The sequence below is a fragment of the Sylvia atricapilla genome, chromosome 7, assembly GCF_009819655.1.
Source record: "Sylvia atricapilla isolate bSylAtr1 chromosome 7, bSylAtr1.pri, whole genome shotgun sequence".
NCBI lineage: Eukaryota > Metazoa > Chordata > Aves > Passeriformes > Sylviidae > Sylvia > Sylvia atricapilla.
The window spans coordinates 12,538,299-12,564,377 of record NC_089146.1 but is presented as its reverse complement, the minus strand read 5'-3'; the positions used below and the strand labels follow the sequence as shown (position 1 = coordinate 12,564,377).

Here is a 26,079-nt window from a genome sequence, read left to right as displayed (position 1 = left end):
AGTACCAGGTAATTGTCTAAGCAGTCCAAACAGAGAACACTAATTAATTAGTAATAAATATCCTGAATTATTAAAGATACAACTTCTTTGATCTTTGTTTCAAAGTGCCTTTTTTTTTTTTTATGGTTGGAGTGCAGTATTTCTAAATTGAGAGGCCTTTACTAAGCATCTCCCAGTTGCTGAGAAACTGTTGCTATAGAGATTGAAAATGAGGTAGAAGCTGACATAGTAATGCAGAAAGCACAGTGGGCTGTAACAAAGAGTTGGGGCAGCTACAGAAAGAAGAAAAATAGTAAGCCCTAGTGGTAATGTCCCGGAACAAGAGTTGTTCAGGACCAATCACAAAGCCCTTCAGTACACCCAAATGCTAGGGTTTATGAGGAACCTATATATAACATTTGTAAGATACAACTTAAAGCCCTTTTTCATAAATATTTCAACAGTTACCATAACATCCAGGTAGTAGGAGTCCTCAATACCATAAAAATCCTGCATACATAAGATGACTTAGAGACTTGTGAAAAAATGTGTCCCAGAAATTGCTTGTTACTTGCAGAAAACCCAAACTTGCTGATGATTAAGTCAATTGCTGTTTTACAACTGTAACCAACTTTGAATATGTTACCATATTTTAGCTTTCCTATTATTATTTTTCTTTCTTTTTCTTCTAGCTAGGAAAAAAAGCTCTTCCATTCACTTATGCTTCCATGAGGAAAGACATGAATTTCCCTGCAGACCACTAGACAAATCCAGTTAGAATAATTTAGGATACACAAGACATCCCAAAGAGCTTTTGCTTTCTGCACCCATCCTCCGAGAAGAAACGTTTTCAGCAGGTGACTCAGAAGTAGGATAAGCCTACTTATATATTACAGGAAGAGTTATTTCCCTCACCTTAACAGCTGTGCAGTGTTGGTGCTTGAACTGCAGTTTGTTTGAACTATCTCCATGGGCAGAATAAAAGAATTCAAGGAGTAAGATTGCTAAAGCCTAGTCATATGGCAAAAGCCTAAACATAAACGCACATTATCTTGGAGAAGGAATTATAGAAAAAACAGGTAGTTTGTAGAGACTACTTGTAGCATCCCTCCCTGCTATTTTGTCTTGAGACATCTGCCTCCAGATGCTCCTCAGAAACTCAGCCAATCTTTTGTGCATACACTGCTGGAAACTAATTCCCTGGAGACCACTTCCTCATGAATTGAATGGTTCCTAACCCCTCTCTTCAAGACTTTTTCCAACACCCACCTCCACAATTTCCATGTGAACTCCTCCACGAAGATACTTACAATAATATCTCAGTTCCTCTAAACGTTGCTTCTCCCATATACACTTTACATAGAACCCCACATTCTTCCAGATCCCTTGTGATATCCCAGCTTTCTGAGCTCTTCCTTCTAAGACCAGTGAGACATCCCTCCCAGTCCTGTCCTAATCAGCCAGTAACTTCCCTTGGTTTCCTCATATAAGAAGTCTTCCCTTATTCAAAGCTTGAACCTCCATTTGAACAGAAATAATTAGTTTATTGCAACTATATGTAGCTGATTCAAAAAACCAGGAAGCTTTCTATTTTGTTTTAAAGATATCTGATAAAAAATGTGCAAGTACAGTAACATTTCATTAACATAGTCTCCATCATTTAAGACACCAAAGATGCAAGTAAAAGTGGTTCCTCAACAATTCTATTTAAACAAGAATTTAATTATGTTTGACTTAAAACACGTGAGTATTCTCTTGAAACTCATAAAATAAATAGGAAAATCATGGAAACAAAGATAAACTTGCCACGAAGGAGATGTATAAACACATATTTTTATGTTAAAAATCAATTTTGCCTAAGAAGATATTTTATTATAAAAGTACTGTGTTCCAGTACCTCTGGAAAAAAATATTTGGAATTATAAAACTTCCACTCTGTATGTGACAGTCCTGCCTAAAATTTTCATATGAACATTTTAGGCATTAAACTATGTTTTTGCAATAGTTTATTGGTCTGAAGAAACACGTGGTTAGATGTAAATTAGATCCTAGACTTATTAAAATCAGTAGGAACTTTACTTTGGTCTACAGGTTAAAACTGCTACTTTCACACTGAAATATTTGAAATATTTTTCCACCTAGAGATTTACTGGGGGAGGTTTAATGAGGAAAATACTGCAAAAGCTACAGCAATGCTTAGACCTTCTTTCTGATTTGCTTTTTTGAGCAATGGAAACCTTATTTTAATATACGAATTTCCAGCATTTTTTCCTCCAGACAACTCTAGCTAAAGTGACCCAGTAGGCAAGGTTTCCATTTCTGTAAAAAAAAAGCAAAAAACATGAGCTATTTTTGCTAGCCTCTTAAAATATTTCCACATGCAAGGAGATAAAGGAGGACACTTTGGGAATACTTGAACACTTGATATGGTATCACAAGATAAGACCATAACTAAGCCCATTGCTGCTAGCAATGGGAAAGCCTCTGCTTAGCACTTAATGCTGACACAAGAGGAACAGCACAGCTCTACAGAACAGCAGTGCCATACAAGAAGAGAGCAGACAGGGAAGGACACTCTTATCTAATTGGGAATTCCCTGTCTGGGTTAAAGGTCATGATTAGCCAAATAATTAAATTCTGCATTCATCAAGAATATTCGATTGTGTCTGTAGCCCTTTCCCAAGAAAAAATCATGGATAACCAAAAGGTTTTGTGCTTCAGTAGAGGCTCTGGGCATCTAATTTCAAATAGTTCCCCCATTCTTCAGCCTGCCCTTAATGGAGAAGAACAGCTCTTAGTACACAAAGGGCTGATATAAAAGTACTGGAAAGAATCTGAAGGAAGGGAGAAAGAAAACAAACTAGGGGAAAGGTCTGTAGCAATGAAAATTAGAAAGAAATGACAAGAACATTGGAAAAGTGTAGGAATTTCACAAACTGAAAACAGAGAAAAAAGTGAAAAAACAAAACAAAAACATGCTTCAGTGTTCATCTGTTCTTGTTTTGATGAATGAGGACAGAGAAAAAGACTTTTGAATTTGAAAAGCAAATTAAATAGGAGAAGCATCAGAGAAACACTTGGGAGAAGATGTGGAGTTTTCTTCTGCTTCATATGGATGCATTTCATTTATTTCCTTTAGTGCAACGAGCTTTTCCTAAATGGGAGAAAAAGCACTTTTAATACTATCCTTCTTTTAATCTGCTCTAATTTCTAGCACAAACCTAAAATGTGTTAAAAGAAAATAATTCTTACACATTACTAGTATGACTGAAGATCACAAAATCTGATTAAAGCTAGAATATAGAGTTTGGGAGCAGTCTTTTAAAATATTTCAATAGTACAAATAAATTCTTTTTGTCTTACTAAGTGACAAGAAGTTCATGATGAAAATAGTGTTCAATGATTTTCTATTTTCTGAAAAATACCTAATTTTAGTAAGGTCTGGCCTTCATTCTTGAGGAGCCCCAGCCATAAAAATGCCAAAAGATATGTCTTCTAGCATAGAAATACTCTGAATACCATATAAGCAAAATCAACATAGAAAGTAGAAACATCAAACAAAAGGCAATATTTCTGTTTTGCACAGAGCCTGCAGAACTTTGGAGTATGAATTCTACACTTACATAGATAAACTTATTTTACCATCTCTTTTTTGGGCAGAAGAACAGTTATCTGTTCCTTTCAGTACACGAATACTACCTTACACTTATAAATACCAATCTTTATCATGCATAAGTGCACGTGAGCAGTTTGTACATCTAACACCTAAAGGTCTCAGCGTTCAAAGCTGTATCACAATGGGCCCATAGGTGGCAGAATGGGCACACACGAGACGCAAGAAATCCTCACCTGAACCAGCTCATGGGATAAGCGTCCCAGAACTTCTTGGGTCGTTTCGTTAATTTCTAATTCTGTCATGACTTCCCAGTTACCATTCTGGAACCTCACTGGCATAGAGAAGATAATTTCTTCAGGAATGCAAAACTGACCTGAAGAAGAGAGGGAACAATGATAAAACATGTTATTTCTGATTACATCCTCACCAGTGTCAACAGTAAGTCCTACAAACTTGCAAAAGTCTACAACTGTAAGATCTGATTATAAATGGAGACTGCCTTTTTCAATCTAAATTTCAAAAAAGAATGTCCCTTTTACTGTAACTTTGTACTTATAGTTAGATGTGCATGAATCTGAGCATCGGATGGGTTTGGGCTGCAAGGGATCTTTAAAGGTCTCTAGTTCAACCCTCCTGCCATGGGCAAGGACATCTTCAAATGCGTCTGAGCCCCATCCAACTTGACCTTGAATGTTTCCATGGTTGAGAAGTCTCCCACCTCTCTGGGCAGCCTGTTCCAGTGTCTTACCACATTCATTGTAAAAAACTTCATTATATCTAATCTAAATTGACCCTCCTTCACTTTAAATCCATTACCCTTGTCCTATTGCAGCAAGTCCTGCTAAAACATTTGTCCCCATCTTTCTTATAAGAACTTTTAAGCACTGGAAGGTGCTGCATCTCTCCAGAGCCTTTTCTTCTCCAGGCTGAACAGCCTCAACTCTCTCAGCCTGTTTTCATATGAGAGGCCTTCAGCCCTGTGATCATTTTGTGGCCCTCCTCTGGACCACCTCCAACAGCTGTCTTTCCTGTGCTGTAATAATACAGTTGCTGTATTGGTTGTACATCTTAAAAAAGGGGGGGAAATTATTTATTTCTTAAGGGTTAAATGGCTGCTGTGACATATTCCATTTATTGGTATACTTAACTACACAAGAAGAACACACTTTCATAGCCTAACCTCTAAGAACCATAAAGAGTTCTTGCACAAAACACATACATCAGAAATGCATTTAAACTAAAAGACTAAGAGATCATCTGCAAAAAGACAATATTAACCTAAGAGATGCCTGTAAAAAGTGAGCATAATCACAAGCTCTGTTAGATTTGGAAGTTGTTACGATGAAACAAACTCTTAGCCTCACATGATTTGTTTTACAAGTTCATATTAAATGAAAAATGTTGATTAAAAATAACATTATAGATAGGGGAAAGTTATTATATGCAGGACAAAGCTACAAGAGAATATGTGAAGCAAAACCAGCTTTACCTTCACTAAGTATTCCCACAGAAATGATCTCCTCAGAAGGAGAGCCATGGTACCAGTATCGCAGTACCGTGGCTACCGCGTGAGCAGGTAACATTCCTGCACAACGGGACACCCGGGAACTCAGTGTACACTGTGCAGACTGCAGTTCGGAATGGATCCATTCACTACCAACAAAAAAAGGAGATAAAAAGGGATGACAAACTAAGATGACTGCAGGAAGAGTAGTTTCCTAGAGGAAAAAAGAACTAAACCTGAGGAAAGAAAATAGTCCAAATTTACTCAAATTTCACTGGTGAAAGCAAGGTGTTTTTACAGACAGAGAAAAAAAGGTGTAACAAAAACTAGCTTAAAAAGTAACAAGCCTTACTTGCCTATGAAAGTTAGCTCATTTACTCAAGCCATAACACCTATTATTATTGTAATTCATATTTTATATGTAATTTAATATTTTGTAAGTGATACATATATTACTGTCTTATGTGAGAACCCAGCCATGAACCAGTCTGCCTGTGTGAGGCTCAATACAAACTTAGAACATAGAAATATCTGCTCTCCAATAATAAATTCCAAGTCTAGACCAGAGTGGGAGTTCAAGATAGCCAGGCTTGAGTGTATGTCACATCTGCTGTCCTCTCACTGCACCCACACTTTCTCTGCTACTGTTCTTTCCACAGAAAGCTCTCTAGCTGCCAGATATCCTTTTCACATATATTAATAATCTGTTTTGGGAAACTGACAACATTAGTCTGCTCAAGCCTATTCCATGTAACTCAGGTACAAATATCTGTTTAATACAATTTCAAAGTTCCTTCATGCAAATTAGGCATCTAAGTCACTACCTGGACTTCCATTACTTCTTATAAATTGCTCATGCTATAAGAGAAACTCACTTAAAATGTAGGAAAAGTATAGTTATTAAAAGAGTTGGCAGAAGAGTCAGAACTATGCACAGCACTAGGAACTACCCAACTTCTTTTGCAGATGGAATACCACAACTTGTGTTTTCCTTTATGTACAATGCCACTCAGTAAAGACACATCTTGAAAACAAAAACCTTTCTTGGTTTTATTACACAATTGAGATAAACATGGATTAAAAGCAGTTATTTAATTTTACTGAAAGAAATAAATCTGTACTGTACCTATCATAAATCATATTCAACACAGGACGTTGAAAATTAGGAGGGCCCCAAATAGCACAGTCATATCCATAAAGTTTTGCATGTGACAAATCAATGTAGTTAGACCCAGAAATATTGCCCCAAACAATCACATCTTTAACTCCTGTAACAAAGGAAAGTGAAGAGACAAATACTTTCAGAAAAATGGGCTTCAGAAATCCTTTACAAAATGAATTATTCAAATCTGTGCCCTGCCCTGCTAGCAGAAATTATTTGATCTGAAAAATGCAACCAAGTTCTCTGTAACATATGAAACCTCATCACAAGCTGAAAAATGAGCTTTAATTTATATCATGTCACTGTAAATAATAGTCAAAAATCTAGCATCTATTTAACTCTTAAACCAGTAACAAATCATATTACAAACATACTGCAACATTCCTTTTAAAATCTTGTAAAAACAAATGTATAAACAATAAAAAAAAAAATTAAAACTATCTGCTTTGTTGCAAAAGGTTTTTCTCAAATAACCCTCTGATAGTCTATTTAGCCTATTAACTTGCTTTTCTATTTTATTAGGCTCCAAAATATCTAGATTTGTCATCAATGACCAGTTCTAGCTAAGCAACACTTACAGAATACTGATGCTGAGCAGACTGTCAGAGCACACCTTTGCTACCCAGTGCAGAACTGTGCAAATATAATGAAGCTATAAAAATTGACCTGAAAATGAAAGTTAATTAACCTCAAAATACTACAACACAGTTCTACTTTACTCTCATAATCTGCACAGCAGTATGTTGTCATGTTTATTCACAGCTCCAAAATAACAATGCACTATATAGTGCAAATGCAATCTTGAAGTCCTAGTTCCCAATCTGCAAAACAATTGCCTTCCTTAGCATACTTCCAGCAGGAAATACACACCAGAGTGGCAGGGCTACATCTCAGAGCAACCAAGTGACACTGGCTTCCTGTACAGCCAAGAAATTCACTGCACATGCATGTACATCAATAGTGTTCTGGAAAGAAATATGTACTCCCAAAGGTGTGCTGAATTCCCCAAAAGCTACAGTAACATTCACCTGCTGTACTCATATTCAGCTTCCTGGCCAGCATGGCTTTAGCTGCACTTTCCCAGGATGTTGAGATGGCAATGATATTTTCAGGCCTAATGGATGGGCCATATGTCCTTAACAGTGTTGCCTTAAGGTTTGCAAAGGTTTTTCCTGATGAAATGACTTTGACCTCACTCTTGGCATTCTTCTCAATCAAGGGAGCATACACTTGGCAGATCTCACTCACTTCTCTGATGTAGTTCTCACGGGATTGGACTTCAAGGTTTAAGAGGACATCATCAAGAACAATGATAATATCAGCATCAATAAAAGCCTGATCTATGTTTGTGTGCTCTGAAATACTGCGGAGAAGTGGGAATGCCATGTCTTCAGCTTCCATTACAATACCATGAAGAATTTCCTTAAACTGGTCAGTGTCAAGCAAGTGGATACTGATTTCTGTGGTTATCCCAAACACTTCTCCATTTGCCAACAGAGGGATCAGATGATAACAGATTGGAACTGATGCACTGGTAAGAGAGCATATAGAAAATTTGCAGTTAACAACGAACCACTGCTTGTTTGGAAGTATTACATAAACACAAAGGTGTTCATTTTGTATTTGATTACATTTAAAGATACCATTAGCCTGGATCCTTTACTGCTCTTTTCATTATTTTAACATGTTAAGAACTAAAACAGTTGGGTCCTCCTTTCATCTGAAGGCTTCTGCATGCTGTGCATTTCAGTTGATGCTGTCACTTAAAAATTGATCTTTATAGAACCACAATTTTTTAAGGTGCTCTATGAGGACTACTAGAAACACAGGAACTTCTAAAGGTAAAGCTGCAAGGGACTTTTACTTACTCTAATATTTCCAACAACATTTAATGCAAGATGGTTGCACCATAAAATTTCTAGCTTATTTTGTAAATACGTGCTTTTCCCTAAACTGATCTGAGGTGATGCCTGTTCACATCCCTCATTGAACTGGTGTAAAATGTAACAAAAGAATAAATTATTTCTAAGATATATACTCATTGCTCATAGTGAGGGGTGCAGAACCCAAGTGAAATCATCAAATTACAGGGATTTGTGTTTAACTTCAGATGATTACAGCTGTTATATGTGATAGGGAAAAGTACACTTTTCTGAACAGTGCAAAAGTTCACAGATACTCTCTTTACTCTCACCTGGTGATCCAGATCTGCATAGGCTTGATAAGACTTTTAATCTCTTCATCTTCTTTTTCAATTTCAGCGTGTGTCTGCAGGTTCTCCTCAGCAATGGCTAACATTTCCTCACTCAGCATCATTGAAGTGATGCCATAATACTGCTAAGAACGAAAAGGCTTATCTCTAATCAAATGGCATCCCAAACCCATCAAGGTAACTTTAAAAATAGCTTTATTTTTATTTTACATTTGAAGGAGGAAAAAGGAACAACAATGTTGTAAAACGTTACAGTATTACAGGCAGCTTATTACCTGAACATATTCCAGAAAATCATTAAGTCCTCCCAGAAGCTGACCCTTCCCTCCACGATCCAACAGCTCTCTCCAAATGATAGGACATTGTCTGTGTTCCCATCCATTTGTTTCACAAATGTCATGAAGCCACTGCTGATGTAAATATCCCCACCAGATATTTTAATACATCACATTTGATAACATTTAAACATTACAGCTACAAGCATTCTTACTATTTCCTCTCAATATATAATTACAAGGTGCTTCAGAATTTATGTACCAGTGGGTACAAAATGGGGGAATAACACAAAGCAAGGTACAGTGATAAACTGGGATAGCTCACCTCAAGGTCTTGATTTCACTTAGTGGTCTTAGTGGTACAGAAGACAACAATGTTGTGAAGAAGCAAGTTATCTGAGTATTCTTATTCATCCACAGAAGGTTAGTGAGGTAAAGAGGTTAATTGCTTTTCACTTAACTGTTTGAGTTACTTGGTGAAGGTGCCAAGCAAAATACACGAGGTAATAAACACCATAGTACTTCTATCTCATGGAGTAAGCCTGCAGTTTTTTTCAGAGCCTTACAGGCAGCACATCTACAGCATAAGTACTCAGACAGGCCCATCCACACTGTAAATATGTGATATTTAACTTCCATATTAACTTCATATTTCCACTGTAATTTAAAGCCCTTGAGTGCCACAAAGGCTCTTGACAAGTAACAACTCAGAAAGTATATGTAATCACAGTGAACAAAAGATTTACAGGCTGAACAGCCATTTATACTTTAAAAAAAACCAAAACAACAATAACAAAACAACAAAACCAAAACCCCCCAGAAAACCAACCAAGCAAGCAAAACCACCTTGAATTTTTCTTTACATAACGCGGCTTTAGGTTAGTCCACACTCTGTGCTCATCTTCTCCGGTAAAACTCAGAGATATCAGTTGCTCAAAACCTTGTAACCTTCCCTCTGGCTCGCTCTCAAAGCCAAAGCTGCTTCTGCAGCACCTCTATCCACATAACAAACCACTAATAGAAGAGAAGAAGAAACATACTACAGAAAAGCACATTTCTTGGTTTGTAGAGCACTGGGGCACCTACCAGCGACTTGATTTACTATCCCTTACCTCCCACTTGTCAGGGTGCTGAGTAATCTTGTGAACCCTGAAGCTGGGCAAGTTAGTCTGGAGATAGTCAGCCAGGAGTTCAGCTTTGGCATAGTAAGGGCAGTTTGCCTTACCTGTGAACATAGCAACAGCAGCAAAATTGGATGATTTTGTCATTCACTGATAAGGGCTTAAAGACCAAACCTTGTTTAATGTGAGCCAGCTAAGGAAGGGAATTCTGCAGGTGAAACACGCTCCCGAGCCAGCGTCCAAAGGGCCGAGGAGGCCACTCCTGGGGGGACTGACGCCAGCAGAGAGACTGACGCCTCACCGACGGGATGAGGGGAACTGTGACCCGGGACCGCCTGAGGCTGCACATGTCCGCCGTGCGGACCCGGCTCCCTGAGAGCCGCAGGGATGGGCACGGGGATGAGCCCGCAGAGAGGGGCGACTGCTGCAAGCACTGCGAGCTGCCCTGCCCAGCCCCCGGTAGAGGTGTCTCCGCCGCCGGGGCTGCCCTGCCCTGCCCGGGTCCCGGTACAAGGTGTCGCCGCCGCCGGGGCTGCCGTGCCCGGGTCCCGGGTCCCGGTACAAGGTGTCTCCGCCGCCGGGGCTGCCCTGCCCGGGTCCCCCCTCACCCGCCACCACGAACTTGGCCATGCGCGCACTGCCCTCCAACGGCCGCTTTGGCGTTGCTCAGCAACGCACCGCGCTCTGAGGCAGTTTGTTCCTCGGCACGCACCGTCCGTCTCGCGCGGCCCGCCGGGAGCTCGCGGGGCAGCGGGCCCGGTGTCACGGCGGTGCCGCGTGCGAGGTAATCGCGGCCGCCGCAGCCCCGGCCCTGCCCGGCCGGCGCCTTCCGACAGCGCCCTGTCCGTCCCGCGTGCTCCGAGCCGCTGCGGAGCCGCCTAAAGACCTCTGTCCCCGTGTACTCTCTCCCGCCCTGCTGGATAGCGCTCCCGGAGCCAGCGGGAAGTGATTCCGAAGCCCAGCGGCTTCTTCCCGGCGCCGGGAGAGCGAGCGCCCGTGGGTGCCGTTGAAGGCGGCTTTCCCGTGGAATGGCAGGCAGGCTGGGACAGGCTGGCGGGTGGGATCCCGTTACCCGCTGCTGAAGGTCTGCAGAGACCCTCCAGAGCCCTGTCGGGAGTAACGTCCTTTAGGAAAGGACTCTGCTTCCTGGCAGAACTCTCAGGTAGAGCAGCAACGAGGAAGCAAGAGTGGATGTCCGGGCTGTCCTTGTGCTGAGATGTTTGACTGAAATGTAGGAGACCGAATAAAAGCCTCTCTGCGAACCATTTTCCGGGGATCTTTTACCACATCTTCTCCCTTTTTGTAAAAATGTGCAGATTTGGCAATTGAAACTGTGGGAATTGAAAGACTGAATATTGGGAATTGAATATTCAAAGAAATGAATAGTAGCTAATCCATAACTTTCAATTGTTTTTACAGATGAGCGATCCTGTGCAGTTTCTTCAGAACTGTTTCCACTGGTAGAATGTCATTGCATCCCTTACTTTGAGTTGGCTTTTCAAATCTATTCATGAGGCATTAGCAGAAATGAATAATAAAATAAGTTACTTGTTAAATACTGTTAGATGTATGCACAGGTACAGTTCTGTGCTCACTCCCAAATCTTCAGCCACAACAAGAGAATGCATTTTATGGATTGGCAGATACAGGGATCCCTTAAGAAATGTGAACTTCAGGAAATTACTTTTAAATATTTTGCCTTCTCTGCATGGATCATCTCTTAGATTTTTATCTCAAAAGACAGATGTTTATAGCACAGGTGCAGAGGTGTTAGTGAGTGAGAAGGCTTCCCAGAGATCCTCGGAAGTTGAGAAGTTGGATGATTCCGTGAGCTTCAAACCAAAGCATGTAGCGGACAACAGTGACCCGTTCTTTACCAGTCTCCAGAAATGCACCTGTCCTTGCGATGCGCTGGACTTGGCTTCAGAGGCGGCTGTTTCCATTAAGCACTACACAAACGCTTTAACCATGGCTTGGAGGCTCTTCAAAGCGCTGTCAGAAGAGCAGCAGCGCTACGAGAAGCAGCTGATGTTTGAGCACCCGGCTTTCGCGAAGCTGTGCCAGCAGCTGCTGCGCAGCGCACGCAGGATGACGCGCGGGGACCTGGTGTTCAGCCTGCATGCCCTGGTGCACCTGGGGGTGCCACAGAACACGCTCCTCGTCCAGACCTTGGTGAGAGTGTGCCAAGTAAGTATGAAAATCCTTCTCCTAGATCTGGGCTGATTCACCAGTGGGTAAATCTTGGAAGCTGAGCAGCATCAGAGAGAGTTGGAATACATCCCTGGTTTAGTCTGATGTTCCATGGAAACAGTTCCCACAATTTGTGTGTGCTTCTAATTTCCTTAAATTTAGAAACCACTGCTTGATTTCAGATTTAAAAGGGAGACATCTCAAAAATCATTACCCCTTCCAAATCAGCTAAGTTTGACTGATGTGAGACCTTGTGGGCTCTGCAGAATTAAAGCTTCTAAATTGACTTTTGAGGGGAAAAACAAAGTGGCAGGTACAGATTAAGAGGGGTCAGTTTTTGTTTTCTGAAACTTTTACTGGTTTGAAGTAATCTGACATTGTCAAAACTTTTAACAGGAGAAGCTCAATCAACTTGATAACCGATGTATCTCAGTTTTGGCAACTACTTTAGCAGGGATGGATAAAGACAAGAATGTGAGCGCTCTTCAAGCTGGATTACAGTGAGAAAAAGATATCTTTCACGTGTCTTTTGTATTGAAATGTTGTTAGAATGCATGTCTGTTAGGAATCATTGAGGCTATGTCTGCACATAGAATGCGTTCTGTGGTTTTAGCATTTAAATAATCACATGAGATAGGAGCTGTGTTAGACAGTGAATTTTGGCACTGGCACTGTCTTTGCAGTTTCAAGGAGGAAGGCTTCCAGTGATAAAGGGTGCTAGACTGATCCACAGGGGATTGTGTTCTGACTGCAGCTTCACCAGTGTAGTTTTTTTGTGATGTTGATAAAGTCTCTTCACATTATCTATCCCTTTTTCATCTGTATGCACACAGGAGGTAATGAGACTGCCTTCATTAGGGACCTGTCTGATTTTTCATTATTAAAAACATTGCTTAATAGCCTGGGAATATTTTCTTACAGTTTAGTAAGTGAAAATTCAGGTGAAGACTAGTCCTGTCCAGCGAATCCCTCTGTGTAGTGATTTATCAGAATAACTTCTTTGGCTTTTTTTCTGGGCCCCTGTGATTTATGTGTGTAACCAATCTTCTCACTCCCATGAGCTGAATTTTATTGAGGCTATCACAAAACTTGCCATGGATTAGTACTTTTGACCCTGTATTACATTCTGCTTTGAGAAAGTGGATGTGATACCCAAAAACCAGGTTCTCCTGGAAGCATGGGTACACAGTTCTTGAAAGTTAGTGGAAAGCAGGAGTCCCATCTGCAGTATTCTGTCCTGACATCTGGAGCTCTGGCCCATTTGCAGGGATTTATTTCAGACCAGTGCACTGCCTTAGAAAGTGACACTTCATATTTTTGTAGTTGTGCTTACCTGTGCCAGTATATTTAAGGTTAGTTCAGACATAACAATTACAGTACGACCCACTGAGCCAGAGGAGTGCTAGGAGTGCCCCTTCATCTTGTGCATATGATCTCCATGTTAACCTCTGTCTGTTCAGCCCACAGCACTGTTTTGTTTTATTCCTCACTCACATCCAGTTGTTGTCTGTGTCCATTTCTGAGTTTCCTGTCTGTTTCAGAACTTGCCTGCACATCGATTATTTAAAGATAAAAGTGTGCAATTTTCTTTTTCTGCAGAAGGGTGTTAATTCCTTGAGGCTTAACAGCACTCATATTTGACTGTCACATGTGCAGCCTGGTCAGGTGCCCCTGCTGTTAAGTGTATCAGCAGCAACATTCATCTATCAGGATTAACATTAAGAAGGCATTTGTAATTGTTTCCATGTGCAACTATGTCATGTAGAATTAAGGCAGCATTTCAAAAAAGGAAGATGAGAGAGGAGCAGGGAATTACAGCTTTAACGTGGGGGATACATCAGTGAGGAAGAATGGGGGTACTTGACTGTTTCTGCTGAAATGAGGAGAGCTCTTGTGTGTGTTTCTCCATCAGGTTGCTAGTGGAACAGCGCATTTCAAGTATCAGAGACATCTTTGTTTTGCAAAACCTGATGAAATGCCTGGGAAAAGATACTCCATTTTTTCTGAAGAAGAAAATAGAGGTAAAGTAGTTAGAGGCTCATTTTTACTGCCACAAAGCCTGTGCTCTTGCATCATTTATAAATTGTGTATGGTTCTTTGCAGACACTGAAAGAGAAAATGGAATAGAAAGGCACTGTATTTGCTATATGCATCATAGTGCAGCTATATCTGTAGAAAGAACTTGTATTTGGAAGCTGGTAACAAAAGGAATTGGTGCAGTAAAACAGCAGTGCCCTCACCTCTTTGGGTTGGTCACATGGTGCTTCACAGAAGTGATTACAGGCTGTTTCCTGATTCCCTTGCCCAGCCTTTGACTGAAGATGAGATGACAGAAAACTGGTCTGTGATGGGGCTGTGTTCAGTAACTGTACAGGGCAGGAGGACTGGTGAGAGTGAGATGGCAGAACTCCCCAAGCCCCTGGTCTTGTTTTTCTGTGTGGGTGATAGGTCCCCTGGGAAGTACAATGGCTGGCAGCAGGCTGTAGGTTTTATGACAGGGTGTACTGGGTTTTGTCCCCTGATTTAAAACCCCATTTGGAAACTTTCTTTCAAACAAGGCCTGCCGGTGTTTTCATCACATAACTGAAGGGCTCTGAAGTCAGAGGTTTTAATAGCATTCATGAAACATCATAAAACTGAGAGGAAAATAACATTTGCGCTTGTTAACTTAAGGGAGCACTTAATTTTCTGAGCCCACAGAGTGCTATTTTTTTACAGGGCAATTTCTTATCATAGATACATTTTGTATTTAACCTCTGATACGTGTACAGTAAAAATACTGTATTTTAACAGCCAATACAGTTTGTAGGGTTTGTTAACTGTCATTTATATCAATCTAATGACGGTTTTGATAAATGAAATCTCCCTTCTGGCATCTGAGCTGACCTTCTCTGCCTCAGTCCACATTTGTAGCTGTGTGTTTGTATAAAATATAGGCCTCTCACATACTGTTGAATCACTTTGGAGGCTTACAGCTTTCATGCACATGTAGAACCACAATTGGACTACTATGAACTTTTAAGTTGACTTTGTCTGTTTTATTTCTGCTACTTTCTTGAGGGTTGGTAGAAGATGTGTATTCACAGTATTTGGAAATGACCTTTACTGTGACTTTTTTCTTTTAAAATAACAATATGAAGGCAAATTGCTAGAAACTTGTGTAGTAACACATTTCTAGAGCACTTGACCTGCTATAATTGTATATTAAGAAATTGGCAGTAGTTATTACATGCTTTTACTGGTTTTTTGCTTCTTTTTCTTTCATATAAATCTGAACTAAGGACTTTGGGAAAGTTTTGGTGATAATGTCTTCACCAGAAAGCTGTGATAACATACCTGAAGAATGAAGGATTTAATAAACTCTGGTTCACTTTAGATGGCAGTTGTGAGAGAAATAGACGATTTGACTTTTCCGAACGCTCTGCGTATGTTTTTGGCTCTTGCTGCAATGAATTATTGTTCCCTTCCAATCCTGAATCCCTGCAGTAAAAAGATCCAGGGTAAGAAAAAATATGTTAATTAAATTTCCCTTCCTTATACCAAATTCTTCCTAATTATTGTCTCATCTCCCTTTTCTGATTTCCTTTAAAACTCAGGAAACATCTTTATTTTACAGGATATTATAGTTATGTGGAGCCATTTGACAAGCAGCAGGACAGAAAATTACTGATCAATAATAAAAGCAAATAGCTCTTGTCATCTCTGCCCTTCTTAACATTTATCTGAATTATATATTTTTCTTTACGTTTTTCTGTACACAGGATTTAAGAAAAATAATTTAATTTTAGCAAGGAAAAGAGATTTCAAATAAAATTTTATAACAAATCTGAATTGGAAGTTGACAACTTACAGGATGGATTGGTGACTTTGTGTGATTAGTTGGTAAACTAAAGGGAAAACAGCATTTCCTTGATTACTGGATTTAATTATTGAGTACTGCTTAATAATTAACCTCATGCTGTAGCCCATAAAAATATTAAATGAAAGCTAATGCTTTCACCTCTCTCTGTATCTTTTCAATACATTGCTTAAGTATATGTGGTCAGTGTGTGTTGATTCGTGCTTAAAATACGTAAGAATTTGTGTCTCAAAAAGCATTAGGGTAGCAAAATATCATTTTAATAGAAATACCCATGTTGAGGCTGCTTGTATAGTCTTTGTTTGTCCTGGTCGTTCATATATGTTAGGACACAATGTTTAATTGCACATCCTAGTTTCTCCCATAGGACTTTCACCACACTCAGCACAGAGGCCAGGTGGCAGACACAGAAGGAGTAGTGACTTTCTTCAGCATTTTTTTTAGTGCATGCTGAAAATCAAAAATCCCAGAGCAAAAGACATCCTGGGAACACAAGCTACTTACTTATTCTGTTGATTTGTCCCCTTTTGCTGATTAATGTATTGTAGCTTGATTCTGGCTCAGTTTGGTTTCTTCTGTCTCTTGGTTTCTTAATGTGTTTTAGCTCAGTTGAGCTTTGCATAGCTAGTCACAGTCTTCTGCAGTTTCTTGCCATATTTTTCCCCTCCTTCACACCTTAACCAAACTGTTCTCACAATGTCTAAATGTCTCCAATCTACAGCTCCCATTGCTTTGTATCATTCTTCCATCTCTGACCTTTTTTACAGAAAATGTCCATGATGTTCCATTTCGGCAGTTAATTCTCATTCTGGAAGCTTGTCACACTCTCCTGTACCGTAATGTAAAACTGTTTTCAGCATTAGCAGACTATGTTAATTCTACTGCCTACCTTTGGGACAAAAGACAGGTAAATTTTTTGAGACCAAATAATTTATAGTGGTACTATTAGAGTATTTGCTGCTTTCATCTTACCTTTCCTCATGTTTGTGCATGATCTTGGGAGAACAAATGTTTATGAATACCAATCTGATGAAGCTGATAGATTTTTAAAATGCTGTTCTATGTATTGATAAGTAAAGAAACAAAAGTTTTGAAGAATTTGCTTTCATTAAAATGTCTTCTATGAAATCACAGGTAGGATCAATTCACTGGTTTCTTGACTTACAAAACTATCTTTTCTTTTAGATTATCCTTTTCTCTCTGCCTGTGAGACACTTGGCTATCAGCCTACTGAGTTGCTGGATTTTTTTGCTGAGAAGGTGACAGAGGACCCTGATTTCCTCAACTTGAAAAACCTTCTGACTGCTCTTCGAGTGTATTCACGACTCAACCATGTTCCCAGAGTCCAAAAGCATCTGTAGGTTTTCATTTAGAGTGCCTGATAATATGTTACATAGTCATTACAGAGTAATGTAAGGTAACTAGTATTTAATTTTATTTGTGAAAGAGCTCATAGTCCTGTTTCATTCATCTGTAAAGTAAATTGCTGTGTCTTTTCATATTTTTTCTAAATATGATTTTTTTTCTCTAAATGAAAGACCAACCAGGTTCTAGACTGACCAGGCTACTAAATCAGTTGATAGGTAGCTGTATCCTCAAAGTAAGAATCAAACACTAATGTTAGATAACACAAAATACAATAAAGATAATAAAGATTTCTAAGTTGTATTTTTGTTTGAAATATGTGTTTTATGTAGCCTTATTCGTGTACTTAGATTGTGATTCTAAGATTCTTTTGGAAAAGGTTTTTTGAGACTCTTCATAGCTGCTTGAATAAGTGCCTGCCTCAGATTTCCGACACAGAACTGCTGAAGGCAGTGTATTCACTTGGCATCTTAGGATATCTTCCCCATCGTGCACTTGATGAGCTGCTGCAAAAGGAGGGCAAGAATGAACTTTTTCTGTCAGGTCAGACCTTACTTTGTCATGTTCTTGTTTTAAACAGGATGTCTCCCTGTGTATGTAATTTGTTGTAATTGTGTTAGAAGATTAGAAATTAAAGAACACAAGCATGATTAAAATTAATTTTGAAAACCTCAAGACAAAGCTAATTGGTGATGGTGATCTGAGTGATCTGCACTAGGGAATCAGGCTTATTGTCTTGGGCCCCATGGTGGCAGCAGTTTAGCAGTAAGTTGCACTTAAACATAGGAAGTCTTAACCTTTACAAACTAACTTTTGTACCTGGAGTCATGAGTAAAAGTGGGATTTGGATTCCTCTGAGTTACAATAAGGTCCTTGGAATGCTTTGTAGAAGAGTGTGGTTTCCACATTACGATTTTGTACAGCTAGTAGACATAGTCAGTGAATTTTCAATGCTAGAACAGACTAAAAATGATAGTAAAACGAAAAATTCTGTGGGATAATATATTGTATGTAATATTTTTTGTATCCTTTTTCAGATGATCCTAAAGAACAATACAGTGATGCTTCACTCTGTGAAAACATGTATGACTTGACAGCCCTTCTTTCACAAAGCCTGCATTTGTGCTGACTGAGAATTTGTCCTCATTAGATCTCTTATCCTCAGAAAGGCTCAGGAGGCACTGATAGAACTGCTGGGAGATGAGAACTGTTTCGGCAAAATGTTCAGCTGCCATACGGATATCACTGGGTATGAAGCAGTATTACTGTCCTATTAGTTTAATGTGGAGTATAATCCCCAAAATAAAAAGATGGCAATAAATTTGCATGTGGTGCAAATGATTAAAAATTTCACCTTGAAGATACAGTCTTTTAACTATGATGTCATTGATTGGTGAATCTACTTTTAATGATGCTTCTGTTAAAGTTTTTAAGTCTTCTTACTAAACTTCTATGATTCCTCTTGTTTACAAAACTGCTTTGGACTTTTTTCAGGTGTCAATAAGCAGATGCTAATTGTACATAAATCCAGTGTGGCCAACTTTGAGAGACTTGACCTGTTAGTACCAAATCATGTTAAAAACAAAGCCAAACAGCAGCTGCCCTTTTCTCTCTTTTTTTCTCCATCTTTTTTCTCCTCTTTTTTTCCTCCTCTTTTTTCTCTCTGCTTCTCCCCTTTCTTTTATTTTTTTTTCTCTTTTCTCTCTTTTTTTTCTCTCTTTTTTCTCATCTTTTTTTCTCTCTTTTTTTCTCTCTTTTTTTCTCTTTTTTCTCTCTTTTTTCTCTTTTTCTCTTGCTCCTTGTTCTTTTTTCTCTCTTTTTCTCTTTTTTCTCTCTTTTTTCTTTTTTTCTCTCTTTTTTCTCTCTTTTTTTTTTCTCTCTCTTTTTTTCCTCTTCTTTTTTCTCTCTTTTTTCCCTCTTTTTCTCATCTTTTTTCTCCCTTCTTTTTTCTCTTCTGTTTTTTCTCTCTTTTTTCTCATCTTTTTTCTCTCTTTCCTTTTTTCTCTCTTTTTTCTCTCTTCCTTTTTTTTTTTTTCTCTTTTTTTTCTTTTTCCTCTCTTTTTTCTCTCTTTTTTTTTTTTTTTTCGCTTCTCTTTTTTTTTTTTTTTCTTTTCTTTTCTCTCGTTCTTTTTTTTCTCTCTTTTTCTCTCCTTTCTCTTGTTCCTTCTTGAAGTTCTGGCTAAGATTTAGGCTCTACTTTATGAGATGGGATATGACTTCTTGTGTTTCTCTTACATTTTGATATTGCCTTTTTTTTTTTGTTCCAGCCATTCAGCTTACCAGTTTTTCTGTACTAGTAATAATTTTATTCCTAAATATTTCTAATGAGGAATTGGATTGTGAGAAAATCCAGTAGGCAGACTGTGATCAAGAGTAGTTTCTTTAAATGATATGATTTCACTCCATAAACTTAAATCTGCACTTTCCCGAAACATTTTTTTTTCTTGAGATGGGAGAGCTATAATTTTATTTTCTTTATATCTTTGCAGGAAGGGAAAATCTATCAGTAATAATTCAATTATAAAGAACAGCAAGTAGAAACAGTCCTGATGGTGTCTATTAACTTTTTTCAAATGAGTTGTTAATTTGAAAGCAATTTGAACGATTAATGGGTTCAAATGACAACATTAATTTTAAACCTCTTGCCAAGTTAAATCTTCTGTTGTTTTGTTTTCAGATTTTGAAATCAGAATGGATTCAGACAGAAAGAAAGTGCTCCCCCATAGCTGCAACAGATGATCATCCGGACTCCCATGTTCAGAGGTGTCTTTTTTGACTACATATTTTTTCTAGCATGCTAGTTTATTTGCACGTACCCATCCATTACTCTTCTCTTCGGTTCAGTGATTTGCAGGAGCAAAGGAGATAACTCAAGTTGTTATTTGTGCTCACTGGTCTGTCCAAAAGTTGCCATGCCAGTGCAGAGCAACAATTCCCAGTTTCAATACCTTCTTCTAGCAGACGCTAACACTAAATTTCAGAGAAAGAGGCAGGAAACATCACAGTGATGTGATACTCTTGTAATGAATGCAGTAGCAATTTTAAAAAAAGTATTTGTCCCATTGAACATTCAGTTATTCTCTCAAGTCTCAAAAATTTGCATCTCAGTGATGTGTTATGGTAGTTTAATTCAGCTGCTGAAGTATAATTTGAATAAAAAGGATCATCATATCCACATTTAGGTGATTAATTTAATCTTGTGTAGAAGACTGACCTCTCAGTAACTGCAGCAGGACATATATCATTTAAGTACTGCTTAAGCAGAACTGGTAACACTTAACATTTATGTGCTGATCACTGCCACAGCATGTGATGAAAGGAGAGCAAGTGGATTGTGTAACAGAAATTCACTGTTCCAAGACATTCAGCTTTCTTCACCCTTCCAAATAGGTTATTAGGTGGCAGGAAGTGACTGATTCTGAATTAGCAAAGGATCAGAGTAAATGCAGAATCTGTCAATTAATGGAGAATGTTGAATGATCTTTCCTCTTATTGTGGGAGAAGTGGAGATCTAAGTACCTAATCTGCTGTAGGTATTTGGTAGATGCTGTGAAGCTCATGGAAGAAAAGAGTCTAATCACTTAAACCTGAAGAAGGAAGAGGATAATGAAATTTGTGCAGTCCCGATATTTTTGCCTACCGGAAAGACACATGTATATTCTGCAGTGCTAATCAACATCATCGAATCATTGTCTTATAAATGATTATTCTGCATTTGTACAGTGAAGTATTCCCTGCTTCCTTGGTTGCAGGTTGGCTTTTCTGTTTGCTCCTGTGTCTGCCTTCTGTCTGGGTAAACAACATCCCCAGGGGAACTGGCAAGAAGACGGCATCTCAGTAAACTGGGCTATCATGTGATTCTGGTGAGAAGAGCCCTGCTTCTGTCTCTGTTTCAGTGCTGTTAGCAGCACAGTGCTGAGAATGTTTGGTAGATCACGTTTTGTTCTTCAAAGCATGAAGGTCCACCAGGAGTGGTAGGCTTTCTCGAGAGTGGTAATTGTGTATCCTTCTAGTTAGAGGGTAGTGGTGCCTTCACTAGGGAGAAAGACAAGAGTAACTATGAAAGACAAGCTATGAAGCACTTACCATTATCAGTAAATAAACAGTTGAGGGGAAAAAAAATCAAGCCACAAATTGCTTGTACCTGAGAAAACCTGTGTTTTTATAAAAAATTTTCCCTGATTTTTTAGACTCTATGAGACTCTACAAGTGAACTTGTTTTCAGCATATAACTTCCTGTGGCCTTCTCATTGCTGAGTGCTTGGTTTGTAGGACAGGGTAGTTTGGGCAATAGAAGTAATGTACCCTGTCCTTTTACTTTTTTCAGATCCAGAACAAGAAGTTTCAGGAAATGAGAAATGAAGATGCAGTTCAGTTTTTGAAAAGAAAAATTTATTCAGAAGATGCTTCCTCTTTTCCTGAAGCAACTTTGCAGGATAATAATTAAAATAAACTGAGTTTTGGGTCTCCTGATTCTCTTTTTCTTGTGTAATTACTGTAAGGATTTTAACAGAAGAGAGAATTTTATAATAACATGCCTCTCCACCATATTACTAAGAAAAGTTTGAATGAACACTGCCTGCTGAGTGGGGCTTTCTTTTTATGAATGAGTGGAGCAGATTATCTTAGTGGAAGGAAATAATTGATCCAAAAAGCACTCTATTGCTGTTTCAAATGTCTTAATTTAATCTCTACTTTGCTTCCCTTCCTGCATGCCCTTAGTCAGATTTCTCTTGAACTAAGCCAGGGAAAAGATATCTGTTTCAAGTGCTGTTGGAACCTGGCCTACAACTAGACACTAGAAGGATTTCCTTTCAATATATAGTTCTTTATGAGAACTATATATGGTAAATCAGTAAATAACTAAGCTAAGCCTAGTGTATATTAAAAAAGCCAAGTCATGGGGAAACTTTCTGAAAAAATCAATCTCGCTCAGTTTTCAGAAAGTTTAGGGCCAATAATGGTCCTGTTTGCTGTGTGCTTTGTCTTTTGAACCCTTTGCTTCACTGCTACTGTAATAGATTTTGATGCTTCTCACTGCGAGAATACAGATCTGCTGTGTCTTTATAGGCTGACTCCTCTCTGTTTCTGATATTAGAAGCTCCACAACTATTCAAAGAGGTGTTACAACACTCAGATTTGTTCATTACACCCCGTGATGCATCTCCACTGACCTGTTATGTAGTGGTGCAATTGATGATGTTGGCAGAGCTCTAGAACTGCAAAGCAGCTTTGGACCTTTGATAGGAAGGAGCAGAGAGAACTGATACGTCTTTTCTATTCTTGGTAACGTGTACCTGATAAAAGGAATTTTGATCTGCTGGAGTTGCTCAAGTTGCTAGCAGCTGGCTTGTTTCTGTGGTGTAATGAGATCTTCACTCACAATTTTGCTGTAGCACAGTCACAGGCCCATGAGTATGTAAGGGAAGCAGGGAAACAGCAATACTTTCTACAGTGACTGTGTGCTACCTAACTGTGGTGCCCTTGCTTCACTTGCTAAGCTACAAGCACTGTGTTCTTTGTCTTTCTGAAGTAGCATGGACACATGGTTAAGGTACTACAATGATGATATAAAAAAAGGTATTACAGTAATGAGATAAGGTGGAAAAAAACAATACGCTTGGAAAAATTCACAGTCCAACTTTTTGTGGAACATGTAGATAGAATATGGTGAATATTTACAAAGGAAGCAATACAACCAAAGCAGCATGGCCATCTCTCTGTAGCAGAGAGCTGTTCAGCATTTCAGTCTCTGAAATGCAGCACATGCAGAAAAACAGATTTGAGGAAATTGTAAAACTTAACAGCCAGAGCAGAGATCATCTGCTTGACTTGATGAAAAGTTTGCTACACTCCCTTTTTGGATGTTCTACTTTAAGGAAGCACTGTCTGTGAAGCAGGCTGGTCAGTGCCATTCTGTTGTTCTGAGCAGGACTCATGGTACCAGCCTGCACTGGAGGATGAAATATTCTGTGCTGCAGGGCCAGGTAGCACACAGAGCTGTGTTTGAGAAAGTATTTGGTGCTGTTCAAGTTGGAAACCTGCAAACCAATACTTGCTGTGTCAGCCGTGGCTCTTGTCTGGGCTGGGGAGCTGCTTCCTCCAGCTGCTTCAAGCTTTTCAGTCATGTCTTCAGTTGTAGGTATGTAAATTCAGGGACAGAACTTTGGCAGGGGTGTCAACAGCCTGGACAGAACTAACCACCAGTGGGTACAAAATGGCACAGCATGTTAATAAACAAGCTAATCACTATATATTCTTTCAAACACCTTGTGAGTAGGTATACAAGCAGGGTGGAAGTGTAGTAGTCTGCTGTAAGGATCACCTTGCTTACTAAAGTTTCTTGCTCTGTGCTCTCTCAATAATTTGTGTCATTTCTATGTCATCTACACTGATTCAGAGTTCCAAGCGGTATGTAGCTGCTGCCAGACACTTCAGAGCTGTGAGTTTCTTGGATCTTTACATATACCAAAAGCTAGTCTGCTGAAAATAAACACACATTTTTCAGGTGTCTAACTTATGTAGTAAGGAAGATCTAATCCCCTTTTCTGTGCATTACAATCTATATTTAGAATACCATTCTCCTCTCCTGAATCATTATTAAAATTAGTGGGAGAGTCACAATGAAAATCACCAATAATTATTTTGTGTTTTTAATTATGAAGTTTGTCACTGCATAGAGTGCTTGGTGTGAAAGGTGCAAATCCCCCTTTTTAAGGCAAACAGGTACAAAATGAATTATGTTAGCTGACCTGCCAATGAGGCTAACTGGAGATGTAAGCTGCACCTTTTTCTACCATCTTCACAGTCTGCCTCCAGATTCAGGAAGATGTGTTTCTAGCCTTTGTTCACACTTGGAACACTTTGTAAGTGCAATGGCTGGAATTTTTTTCTCAGTGAGGAGTGAGAAACAAGGAAACTGTGCATGGCTTTATTTCATACAGCCCATGGAGGTATTTTACTAATGGATGGGACCCAGACATTTGCTGTGATGTTTGACTGACTAAAGGTACTTCAAGGGCGTATTGAATCTGTAGCAAGCCAAGGTTCTCAACTCCATGTGAAATGAAAATAGGTAATTCATGAAGTAAACTAAATTGCTGAAGAAAGAGAGGATTTTCAGTGAAATAAAGGCTTGTTAAAGAAAGTATAGGTCTTAGAGTACTTATATATATATATGACTTAAAAACAGGGGACTCAGCTGCACAAAGCAATCATCTATTTGACCAGACACACATAGGAAGGCACTATACTTTTTGTTCCTGGGCCACAAAGAAGTTGGGAAAGTAGAAGCATATCTTTCCTTCATTCTGAGTGATGAAATACTGGACTTCAGTACTTGTCCTGCCAATCTCAAAGAAACAAATGCTGCCTTTCATGATACCTGTTTTTACATGCTCCTTGCTGTAAGACATTATTTTATTCATAAATCTTGTCTTTTTATAAAACAGTAAAATGCCACGATAAAGCTCGATTATCTGGTAATGTTTTCTTGAAGAATAATGCATATACTGTTCATCTTTCAAAATCTCCACATCCTCAGAAAGCTATACGTACAAAAGGGTGACAAGGTTAGATCATTGTCATGTATCACACAATCAAAAAGAAAACACTGAGAGAAGGGTTTACAAATGTAAGTTATATGGCAAATTTCACAGGCCCAAAGATCCATGTTAAGCATTGCAGGATGTGTGAACAGATCTAAAATGAAAGCAAGAAACGGGCAGAAGATGTGGGGTGCAAAGGTCAGGAAGGTTCTGCATTGCATTAACAAAAAATTAACTGGTATCATCTGAGCAAAAATGAAACAAGCTTTGTGAAGTAATGCAAAATGAGAACAGTGAGTGTTTGGAAAAAAACACTCCAGTGTTTTTCCATATTTTCCATATATTCCATATTTCCAATTTTCTCCATAAACAGCTGGATTTGCAGACCCTGATGATTTAAGTTCTCTCCTGCTTGGATTTTCTTATGTTTAAAACTATTTTTGAACCCTAACTCCAGCCTTCTCAAGGTATGAAATATTCTGGCCATTCATTTCACAAGCAAGAACTCTCTTTGAAATTTCTACCTTGGTCTCAAAATGATATAGATATTCACAAGTGACTGTGAAAGAGGGACTAAAAGTCCATTGCTAGAGTGTGATTTTTGTTAAGAAATCAGAATCTAAATAAACTGCATCTTGATTTAAAGACTGTTTGTCAGGTATTGCAACAGTTTCTGCATGGACAAGAGGTTGAGTAATGCTTTGTATGCAGAGACCTAGAGATCTGGCTCTGGTTCATTGGTAAAGTGAAGAAAATACTGTTTTCCCTCTAATTGGCTTCCCCCCACCTCTGGTCATTGCAGTAAGTATTATTGTATATTGCATTTGTTAATATTGAGCTATTCTCTTTGCACACAAATATCAGTGCATGTAAGCTTGCATGAACGAGGTTACAGTTTCAATATCTCTTTACTGACGCTAGAATATTGGAATTAAAATAGAACTGCAGGTGTTTTGCAAAGCTCAAAATAAATGAAACGTGCTGAAATTAGTTATTTCAGAACAAAATCAGAGCCATAGTTATCTGATGGTTGTGACATGAATAGTTTTAAAGAAGTATGATACTTAAGTGTAGATTTTACTGAACATGTAAACCTTGTGGTATTGAGTTTTTTGCTGTAGTAACCACAGCAGTTTTAGTAGTTCTTCATCTCTTTTAACTGATGCAAATATAATATAATTCTGCGCTATGTTTAAAATCAGTCCTTCTAGTTGTAACAGGTTTCCCTTCCCTTTTTCAGTATTTCTGG

At 38.8% G+C, this 26,079-nt stretch overlaps 2 protein-coding genes across 2 annotated transcripts; one reads left to right on the top strand and one right to left on the bottom strand.

Annotated features, from left to right (window-relative positions):
* Positions 1 to 3,028: 3,028 nt before the first annotated feature.
* On the bottom strand, positions 3,029 to 10,499 carry MDH1B (malate dehydrogenase 1B). The gene is made up of 9 exons (XM_066323288.1): positions 10,478 to 10,499; positions 9,861 to 9,973; positions 8,749 to 8,883; positions 8,456 to 8,598; positions 7,290 to 7,792; positions 6,226 to 6,367; positions 5,085 to 5,248; positions 3,829 to 3,968; positions 3,029 to 3,133 (listed from the first exon to the last, which is right to left on the bottom strand). The coding sequence occupies exons 1-9, from the start codon at positions 10,497 to 10,499 to the stop codon at positions 3,029 to 3,031; spliced, it is 1,467 nt and encodes a 488-aa protein (XP_066179385.1).
* Positions 10,500 to 10,989: 490 nt separating this feature from the next.
* FASTKD2 (FAST kinase domains 2) lies at positions 10,990 to 21,756 on the top strand. Its single transcript, XM_066322637.1, is given in 17 exon segments — positions 10,990 to 12,056; positions 12,456 to 12,559; positions 13,972 to 14,080; positions 15,436 to 15,559; positions 16,686 to 16,827; positions 17,105 to 17,275; positions 17,663 to 17,826; positions 18,321 to 18,333; positions 18,335 to 18,370; positions 18,372 to 18,430; positions 18,433 to 18,489; positions 18,492 to 18,542; positions 19,961 to 20,001; positions 20,003 to 20,046; positions 21,036 to 21,097; positions 21,100 to 21,146; positions 21,611 to 21,756. Coding segments are annotated over 17 exon segments (2,004 nt in total). The 5' UTR covers positions 10,990 to 11,396; the 3' UTR covers positions 21,731 to 21,756.
* The last annotated feature ends 4,323 nt before the right edge of the window (positions 21,757 to 26,079 follow it).